The sequence below is a fragment of the Hippocampus bargibanti genome, linkage group LG20 (assembly GCF_051943395.1).
Source record: "Hippocampus bargibanti isolate YZ-2025 linkage group LG20, ASM5194339v1, whole genome shotgun sequence".
Lineage (NCBI taxonomy): Eukaryota > Metazoa > Chordata > Actinopteri > Syngnathiformes > Syngnathidae > Hippocampus > Hippocampus bargibanti.
Window position 1 is genome coordinate 10,673,558 of NC_142753.1, and position 10,000 is coordinate 10,683,557.

General features: G+C 41.7%; 1 protein-coding gene and 1 long non-coding RNA gene across 5 annotated transcripts in view; one reads left to right on the forward strand and one right to left on the reverse strand.

Annotated features, from left to right (window-relative positions):
* The window catches only part of yrk (Yes-related kinase), a 19,442-nt gene extending 15,088 nt beyond the window's left edge, over positions 1-4,354 (forward strand). For all 4 annotated transcript variants that reach the window (XM_089023133.1, XM_089023130.1, XM_089023131.1 and 1 more), the window contains 3 exons: positions 541-694; positions 1,826-1,957; positions 3,162-4,354. In XM_089023133.1, the coding sequence (XP_088879259.1) occupies positions 541-694; positions 1,826-1,957; positions 3,162-3,370 (495 nt within the window). In that variant the 3' untranslated portion in view covers positions 3,371-4,354. The remainder of the gene's footprint in view (positions 1-540; positions 695-1,825; positions 1,958-3,161) is intronic.
* LOC148883139 (uncharacterized) overlaps positions 1-10,000 on the reverse strand; it is a 253,706-nt gene that overhangs the window by 207,846 nt on the left and 35,860 nt on the right. The window lies entirely within an intron of this gene.

Below are 10,000 nucleotides of genomic sequence, written 5' to 3' on the forward strand. Positions count from 1 at the left end.
AGTTTTGAAAGGCGCTTAGAAATTAAATGTCTTATTCTTCTTTTTCTTACTATTATTCGATTTGAGTTACTTCCGGGTTGAGTGAATGCTGGTGCATGTGGCTGCCGCTGCTCACCTACAGAAAAATTTATCCTGTGACTGTAAAGTGACCTTGAGAGTTTTGAAAGGCGCCTATAAATGAAATGTATTATTATTATTATTATTATTATTATTATTATTAATTAACAAATAACATTTAACCCTTTCATGGACCCTCTAACTCGCCCGTGTTAAAGCTAAGGCTCGGGGGCCAAACATGGCTCGCCGCATCCTTTTATTCGGCCCGCAAAAGCACATGAAACGTGTGAAATTCCATGATGCCTGCTAAAGTCCGAGCCAAAATTTCAAATGTTCCCATGTAAACATTAATTACTACATTTGTTTTCATTATTTTTGACTTTAAATTAGAAACCTATAGAACTATAGCAACCGTCCATCCTTGAAACTACTGAAAAACACACATTTGACATTCTAATACGATTGTGAATTTTTTTTTTTTAGATCGCAGCAGGGATGGCTTACATCGAACGGATGAATTACATCCACAGAGACCTGAGGGCTGCCAATATCCTTGTGGGAGACAACTTGGTGTGCAAGATCGCTGACTTTGGCCTGGCGAGGCTCATTGAGGACAACGAATACACCGCCCGACAAGGTCAATCAAATGGCTCTGATATATACAGGAGGTTGACAGATTGATAGGTAGATAGATAAATAGGTAGGTAGGGTAGGTAGATAGATACTGTGGGTAGATAGGTTGGTAAGTTGGTACTGTAGATAGGTTGATAGATGGGTTGGTAGGTAGATAGGTAAGTTGGCAGATATGTAGTTAGATAGATAGGTAGCTAGGTAGTTGGTCGATTGGTAGGTAGGTAGATAGGTAGTTGATAGATTGGTAGGTAGATAGGTAGGTAGATAGATAAATAGGTTGGTAGACAGGTAAGTTGATAGATAGGGAGAGAGATACTGTAGGTAGATGGATCGGTAGGTAGGTATATAGATACTGTAAGTAAATAGGTAGATAGGTAGGTTGTAAGATAGGTAAGTAGATAGATACGATAGGTAGATAGGTAGGTAGATAGATACTGTAGCTTAATAGATAGGTAGATAGGTAAGTTGATTGATAGATAGATAGGTAGATAGATACAGTAAGTAGATGGATAGATAGGTAGGTTGATAGATAGGTAGGTAGATAGATAAGTGCATAGATACTGTAGCTTAATAGATAGGTAGTTATATTGGTAAGTTGATGGATAGATAGGTAGGTAGATAGATAAATAGGTTGGTAGACAGGTAAATTGATAAATAGGGAGAGATAGATACTGTAGGTAGATGTATCGGTAGGTAGGTAGGGAGGTAGATAGATACTGTAAGTAAATAGGTAGATAGGTAGGTTGCTAGATAGGTAGGTAAGTAGATACGATAGGTAGGTAGGTAGATACTGTAACTTAATAGGTATGTAAATAGGTAAGTTGATGGATAGATACATAGGTAGATAGATACTGTAAGTAGATGGGTAGATAGGTAGGTTGTTAGATAGGTAGGTAGATAAGTGGATAGATACTGTAGCTTAATAGATAGGTAGTTATTTTGGTTAGTTGATGGATAGATAGGTAGGTAAGTAGATAGATACTGTAAGTAGATGGGTAGATTGGTAGAAAGGTATGTTGGTAGATAGGTTGGTAGATAGGTAGGTAGGTAGGCAGAGAGGTAGATAGTTATACACCTATGTAATGTTTGTGAAAGGGGAATATAAAAGCACGCTGCCTTGTTGCCATGGTTGCAGGGGCCAAGTTCCCCATCAAATGGACTGCGCCGGAAGCTGCGCTGTACGGTCGCTTCACCATCAAGTCGGACGTGTGGAGTTTCGGAATCCTGCTCACTGAGCTCATCACCAAGGGACGCGTGCCCTATCCTGGTAATCATTATGATTATCATTATTATTATTATTATTATTTTTTGGGGGGGGGTAACATTTCACAACTTTATAAGTGATTTAACTTGTCTTGGATTGTCTCCATTTACAAAATGAAAAAAAAAATGTTGCGGCGTGCCTTGAATAGGAAAGAGTTGTGTAGGTGGACCTTATGGAGATTTGCACCTGTTCATGTTTGGATAAATGAGAGCTAAAAATGCAATTACAGTGATACCTTGGCTTATGAACTTAATTGGTTCCCAGACAGAGTGTGTAAGGCGAAAAGTGTGTATCCCAAAAATTAATTTCCCATAGGAAAGCATTAAAATGAGAAGAATCCGTTCACAGGTCCTCACAAAACATAATTTTCTACTTTCTAATTTTTCTAAACCTTAAAACTACACAAAATAGACCTTATTTTATGTATAATAACTGTGCTATGGTATTATAATTAAATAAATAAACTGTACTATATAATAATGTTGTTTTATTTACCTTTGTGATGGTCGTCGATGGCTTGATGGAATAGAGTGGCCAGTTTCCTTTCTCTGTGATAATTTTATCTAGTTCTTCATCAATTGTGGTCTGTTTAGCTGGGTTGATAGCTTTTTGCATCAAGTGTACAGATATCTGGGTTATGGGTTGTGCGTTATTTGTGGAGCCTGATTGATGAGAATTTTAACCTTGCAGTCTACACTCTGCTTTTGTCCTATCAAAGTTGAAACGAGTCCAAATTTCACTGTTTTCTATCCATTTTGTCACTCTCTCTCTGTCGTCTGCCTGTCTCTTTTAATTTTTAAACCACCTCCCCTCAGTGCTGCGTTCTTGACCAATCACGTGGCTTTAACCGAAGACTGGTGGCGGGGAATAGAGGACAAAAAAAAACAATGTCTGCTGCCATTTTCCTTGTTAGGAGAACAGGCTGCTCGCGAATGACACATCACTCATTGTGGGAACTCTGTGTGTATCCTGAAAAATAGTTTGTATGCCAAGGTAAAATTTTCTTAAATTTAACGTTCGTAAAGCGAAAAGTTCGTAAGCCAAGGGCTTCGTAAACCGAGGTATCACTGTATATTTTCATGCAGATCACATCTGCAGATGTGCCTAATGTTGTACTCTCAGTATGCATCGTGCATCACTTCACCATTCCCCTCCTCCTCCTTCTTCTTCTTCTTCTTCACACCCCCCCCCCCCCCCCCCCCGGAAGGCATGAACAACCGCGAAGTACTGGAGCAAGTAGAGCGAGGCTACCGGATGGCCTGTGCCCCAGGTTGCCCCGCCTCGCTCCACGATCTCATGCTGCAGTGTTGGCGGCGCGAGGCCGACGAGAGGCACACCTTCGAGTACCTGCAGTCCTTCTTAGAAGATTATTTCACCGCCACCGAGCCACAATACCAACCCGGCGAGAACCTGTGACCAAGTACGCAAAAACAGACACGATGATCCGACCCCTACACGGAATAAATACACACAACGACAACGCTATCTTATCCCAGCATTCTTGCGGGATGGACGGCGAAGGCTCCTGGACGTTCGGCTGGCTCAGCGGACCCCGCAGTGATGTTGCTTTACTGGGTAACCATGACAACAAGGAAGAAGATGTAGATAGTCGGAGAGGAGGGATGCGACTTGGCATATTATTTCCTGGCTTCTTTCTCAATCCGCCATCTCTGATTTGTTCCATGCATATTCCGCATCTTCATGGATTCAACGTCACGTTTTGACAGAGTAAATACGTCTGCGTAAGCTCTCAGTCGTACAGGAGTGGTCCATCGATGAAAAGGTTTCTTCAGCCGTCATCTGTACTTCTTTAAAAGGTGTCGGACGTTTCGCTTCTTATCCGAGAAACTTCGTCAGCAAACTAAAGTCTTACTGGTTGTTTCGGCACTACTGTCCAGACGTGGAGGTTCAATTTGGATCGTTCGTACAACAGAGTGCTTAGGCAACATAGGATTAGTTATGCTGATGAGGTGATACCAGGGCAAATAGGGCAATCAGGCCAGCGACATCGTCCAGCTACATTGAGTTGAATTAATTAGTTGTGGTTATTTCAAAACCGTGTGAAATATTAGCTTCCACACCCTCACTTAAAAAAAAATATATAATATAATAGTTTAACTTGAGTTGTGTCTGTAAGTCAAGAGAGAGAGACGGCGAGGAATATCTTTTAGGTTTTGTATGAGCTGTCTTCTCATGATTATTTTTTTTTTAATTTAACACATCACAAAGACTATAAAGTAAATTCAACATTTATTCAGTCATTCATTGGCAGGGTGAATTAAAGCATAAAATGGGAAATATGTCATATTTTTGGCCTTTTTCCCCCATTGTAACATTTTCATGTGGACTTCAACCTCTGTCATGTTTATTGTAATAAAGATCAAATATATTTGGAAACAATATCATCTTGAACATGTCTTATGGTTTATTCGGCTCTTAGATGTCTTGTTCTGTCTTGTTTATCTTTTGATATTTTATTTATTAGCTATTAGCTATTTTCACTAGCTATTGGCTATCTATTCGCTAGGTATTAGCTATCTTCACTAGCTATTGGCTATCTATTTGATAGCTATTAGCTATTCGCGAGCTATTAGCTGGCTATTAGCTATCTATTCGCTAGTTGATGGGGTTGAGTGAATGCTGGCGCGTGTGGCTGCCGCTGCTCACCCACAGAAAAAAACTTATCCTGTGACTGTAAAGTGACCTTAAGAGTTTTGAAAGGCACTTAGAAATCAAATGTATTATTATTGTTATTATTCATTATTTTTCATTTGTGAAAGTATAAAACTACTATCATTTTGTCATTCACAACTTTATTGATGCATTTTTACTTCAATTTGTTTGCATAAACAAACATCCGACAATTTGAGATCTGTGAAATTAACATGTAGCTGTATTTAAGGTGATCTTATGCAGTAATTGTAGTTTTTTTTAATTTAATTAATTGCATTTTTATATTCACACTTGTGTGTCTGTGTGTGTGTGTGTGTGTGTGTGTGTGTGTGTGTGTGTGTGTGTGTGTGTGTGTGTATACATCCACAAAATACATTTTATACAGACACTAAAATACATTTTAGTCGAACCAAATTGTATTAATCCATGTACTGGTTATCAATTCATTGTACACTTAATGAAAGTAATTAAAATATTTGAATTATATTTTAAAAAATTATAATTAAAAGCAACCGTTAAAAATGGTCGTCACTATATTTCCGGTCAGGTGACCAATTGATTGTCTATCAAGAACTTGCGATACCTTAGAGTTTTATGAAAATGTGAATATCTGTTTCTGATTATCAATCGAGCTATCTATCGAGCTATTTATCGAGCTATCTTTCGAGCTATTGAGCTATCCATCGAGCTATCTAGTAAGCTAGTTCGTCGTCAGGGTAGCTAGTTAGCTATTTAGCGAGCTAGCTTGCTATTGAGCTGTCACTCGGTCTGTTTTTATGGTTATCTAGCATATACTTCTAAAAATGGCTTTTAATATGCGACAGTGTAACCATCTTTAATCTAGTCTAATGTGCAAAATAATCCAACTCCATTGCTGGTTTGTTTTATCTTATATAAAATATTTAATATTATTCTTCGCGGTAGAACGGCTTTGGATGTTGTAAAACTACAACTCCCATAATTCCACAGGTGTAACGTGTTTCTCGGAGTCCCCGGATGCTGTTTGACAGCAGGCACGGTGCAGGCGGACTGGAGAGAAACACACGGCGGCTGGAGCTGCAGAGGCGTGCGGACTCCCGTTCTTATTTCGCACCCCCGACGCTTCTTTTCCCCCCCCCCCCCCCCGAGTTATTTTACCAAGAAAACAAACAACGTCCGTCTTTATTCCTCGACCTGTTCCACTTCCCGTCCGCCGAGCTTCGACCGGATTCGTTCGTGGCGGTTGGTTGCCCGTGAAATGCCTCGAAGCCTACCCGGCAGGGGCGCCTCTTGCTGGGCGACGACAGGAGCTTCGAGGCGTCGCTGAGCACCATCCTCCGGTTGGTGAGTAACTACTGTACAGTACTACATACAAACACATTACACCAAAATGGCTGTCTCTCGAGTGTTATCGTATATATTATCAATATTTGTGTATTTATTGGTGTATTTAGTATATTTTGAGTCCCTTATGACCATGTGGGGACACACACAGTGCTATTAGGGTGAAGCTGACTTTTGGGACTTCTTGCATACATGGACCCTGGGGCAGATTTTTTAACACACAAGCTCCTAGACACTCTTAATAAATAATAATAATAATAATCATCATCATCATCATCATAATAATAATCATCATCATCATCATCATAATAATCATAATCATCATCATCATCATAATAATAATAAAACTCAAGAACATAGCTAATAGATAGCTAGCTCGATAGCTAGCCAGTTAGATAGCTCTATTGCTACTAGATAGCTAATAATAATAATAATAATAATAATACATTATACAGTATTTATAAGTGCCTTTAAAAACTCTGAAGAACATAGCTAATAGATAGCTAGCTAGATAGCCAGTTTGATAGCTATATCGCTAATAGATAGCTAATAATAATGATAATGATGATAATAATACATTGTATTTATAAGTGCCTTTCAAAACTCTCAAGAACATAGCTAATAGGAAGCTAACTGATAGCAAGCCAGTTAGATAGCTATATCGCTAATAGATAGCTAATAATAATAATAATAATGATAATAATACATTGTATTTCAAAGTGCCTTTCAAAACTCTCAAGCACATAGCTAATAGATATCTTACTGATAGCTAGCCAGTTAGATAACTATATCGCTAATAAATAGCTAATAATCTATATCATACTCATCATCATCATCATCAGGACCCCCCCAGCGCCCCCCTTCCCCATTCCCCACCTTCCCCCTAGCTGTTAGAACACAACAGCAGCACATCTTGCAGAGGCAACAGGGCAGCCTCGACTTCTGCGAGGAAAGGAAGGTGAGAGACGTTCGTCGTTGGTGGTTATCGGCTCCTTGTTCTCCATTTTGGGCTGTTTGTGCTTTACAAGGAAGTCAATGTCAGTGTCTGGCCGGGTGACACTTTGTTATTTAAGGGCCCCTCGGAGACGTGCGCTGGCTATGCTGCGCCTTCCGTTAGTATGCAGACGGACGCTCAGTCTGTGTGTGTGTGTGTGTGTGTAAGTGTGTGTCTTACAATGTCTCGCAATGTCTCACCATCATTCTCGCTCTCCCGATTGGCACATCCCACTTGTACCGTGATGAATAATTCTGAATGTCGGTAGGAAGAAAAGGAAATGGCCTCTGCTTGGCACGCAGCTGTCGTCTTGTCAATCTTGAGTGAATGTCCTTGTGTGTGTGTGTGTGTGTGTGAGTGTGTTTATGTGTGCCGGAGAAGCCGCATTGTGCTCGCTACCTGTGTGAAACGGGACTTGTTGTCATGGCAACGGCCTTGTAGCGCCCGTCAACGTCGCTCCTGTCCTCATTGGTGGGGTCAGCGCACCTAACACGCGCCGCCCGTGTCTGTCTTTGTGCGTTTGTGTGGGTTCTACGAGTGTGTGTTTTTTTTTGTTTGAGCCCTCCTGCAGTTTTCAGGAGTGTGGGTTGACGACATCGCACACGCGTGTACAGGCGCTTCAGCCGTGTTCTTGGCCCATCAGGCAATTTTGCCCCCCCGCCCGGAACTTTAAATCAAAAAGTCACAGTGGTCGTCTTACAAAATGCAGTATGTCAATATACGCGAGTACAGGTAAAATCCGACGAGTTTCGTTCCGACCAAACGGTCGTAAGTCGAAATGGTCGTAAGTCGAAATCCATTCAAAATGTTGACGAGAGACTCGGAGGCTAAATGACTTGCAAACTGACCCCCCTCTTAAAATGTTAAAAATAGGGTCTGGAGATGGTGGTCGTAAGTTGGGCTGGTCGTAACTCGGGCTGGTCGTAAGTATATATAATTGATCTTTTTTTTCTAAAATGACAATTATCCCATTTTATGAGTGACTTTTAACTCAGAATTACGACTTTTAACTTGAAATTCCGGCCTTTAACCCGAAATTCCGACTTTTAACTCAGAACTCCGACCTCTAACTCAGAATTACGACTTTTAACTCAGAATTCCGACTTTTGACTCTGAATTCCGACTTTTAACTCAAAATTCAGAGCCTTAAACGAAAATTCCGACTTTTAACTCGGAATTCCGACTTTAAACTCAGAATTCCGATTTTTAACTTAAAATTCTTTTTTTTTTTTACTCAGAATTCAAACTTTTAACTCAAAATTCTGACTTTTAACACAAAATTCCGACTTTAAACTCAGAATTCCGACTTTTGACTCTGAATTCCGACTTTTAACTCAAAATTCAGAGCTTTAACCAAAAATTCCGACTTCTAACTCAGAATTCCGACTTAAAACTCAGAATTCCGACTTAAAACTCAGAATTCCGATTTTTAACTCAAAATTCCGTTTTTTTTTTACTCAGAATTCAAACTTTTAACTCAAAATTCTGACTTTTAACACAAAATTCCGACTTTAAACTCAGAATTCCGACTTTTAGCCCAAAAATTCCAACTTTTGACTCTGAATTTCAAAATAAAAGTACAAACAGAATATCGGAATGCACCACCAACGCCTCAATTTTGAGCCGGAAAAATTCCCCCGTTTGTGCTGAATTTTGACCTTACGGTGACCCTTGGCGATGACTTTCGAACCCCCCCCAACCCCCAACGCTTTGCAGGGCTAACTTCAACCTCTCACCTTTGCTAGGGAGGCGAGGGAAGGAGATGATGGAGGGGAGTGCAACAGCGGGGGGGGTGGGGGGGGGGGGGGTGATAGGGGAGGGTGGATGGACGCAGAGGTCAAAGAACAGGAGGAGCTTGGAGGAAGGGTGAGGATGAGTGAGAGGGAGCGAGCAATGGAGTGTGAAGCCGCTGTGTACTTCCCTAACAAGCTGGACAGAATCAGCTCAATTATTAAAGAGGAGTGAGAGATGGAGGGGGGGTGTGGGGTGTGGGGGGTGTGAGTGTGGGGGGGGGGGCAACAGGCGCACACTCAACGCGCTGTCTGCCACACGCACAAATCAGTATGTGTGTCTTGAAATGTTGAAATAAGTCTGGCTCGGTGCTGGCATTGGAAAAGAGTGGCGGCGAGGAAGAGGAAGAAGAAGAAGAAGAAGAAGAAGAAGAAGAGGAAGAGGAAAGGGGCCGAGCCTCGTTAGGGATTCTTCTCAAGTCTCCAGCACGCCGCGCCATCCTGCTTCCGTGTCATCACATCCTTACGAAGAGATAATCAGAGCGGCGAGGGCTCTGTTGATAGGCTCCCCCCACCACCACCCACCACCCCTCATTCATGCCTTTCCCTCCCCCCTTTTCACCTCACACACACACACACACACACAAACGCATTTACACACACGCACTTAGAGAAAGTGTGTGCACATGGGAGACACAGAGCGAGAGAAGACAGGGAGACCGAGAGAGAGACAGTGAAAGAGAGAGAGAGAGAGAGAGGGAGACAGTGAGACAGAGACAGAAAGGGAGACAGTGAGACAGGTAAAAAGAGACAGTGAGACAGGTAAAGAGAGACAGTGCGAGAGACAGGTAAAAAGAGACAGTGCGAGAGACAATGAGAGAGGGAGACAGAGACAGTGCGAGAGACAGGTAAAAAGAGACAGTGCGAGAGACAATGAGAGACGGAGACAGAGAGACAGTGTGAGAGACAGGTAAAAAGAGACAGTGCGAGAGACAATGAGAGAGGGAGACAGAGAGACAGTGCGAGAGACAGGTAAAAAGAGACAGTGCGAGAGACAATGAGAGACGGAGACAGAGAGACAGTGCGAGAGACAGGTAAAAAGAGACAGTGCGAGAGACAATGAGAGAGGGAGACAGAGAGACAGTGCGAGAGACAGGTAAAAAGAGACAGTGAGACAGGTAAAAAGAAACAGTGTGAGAGTGACAGAGAGACAGTGGGAGAGGGACAGTGAGAGAGAGACAATGAGAGAGAAGGAAAGTGAGAGACGGGGCAGAGATAGAGGAACAGAGAGAGAGAGACAGTGAGACAGTGAGAGAGACAATGAGA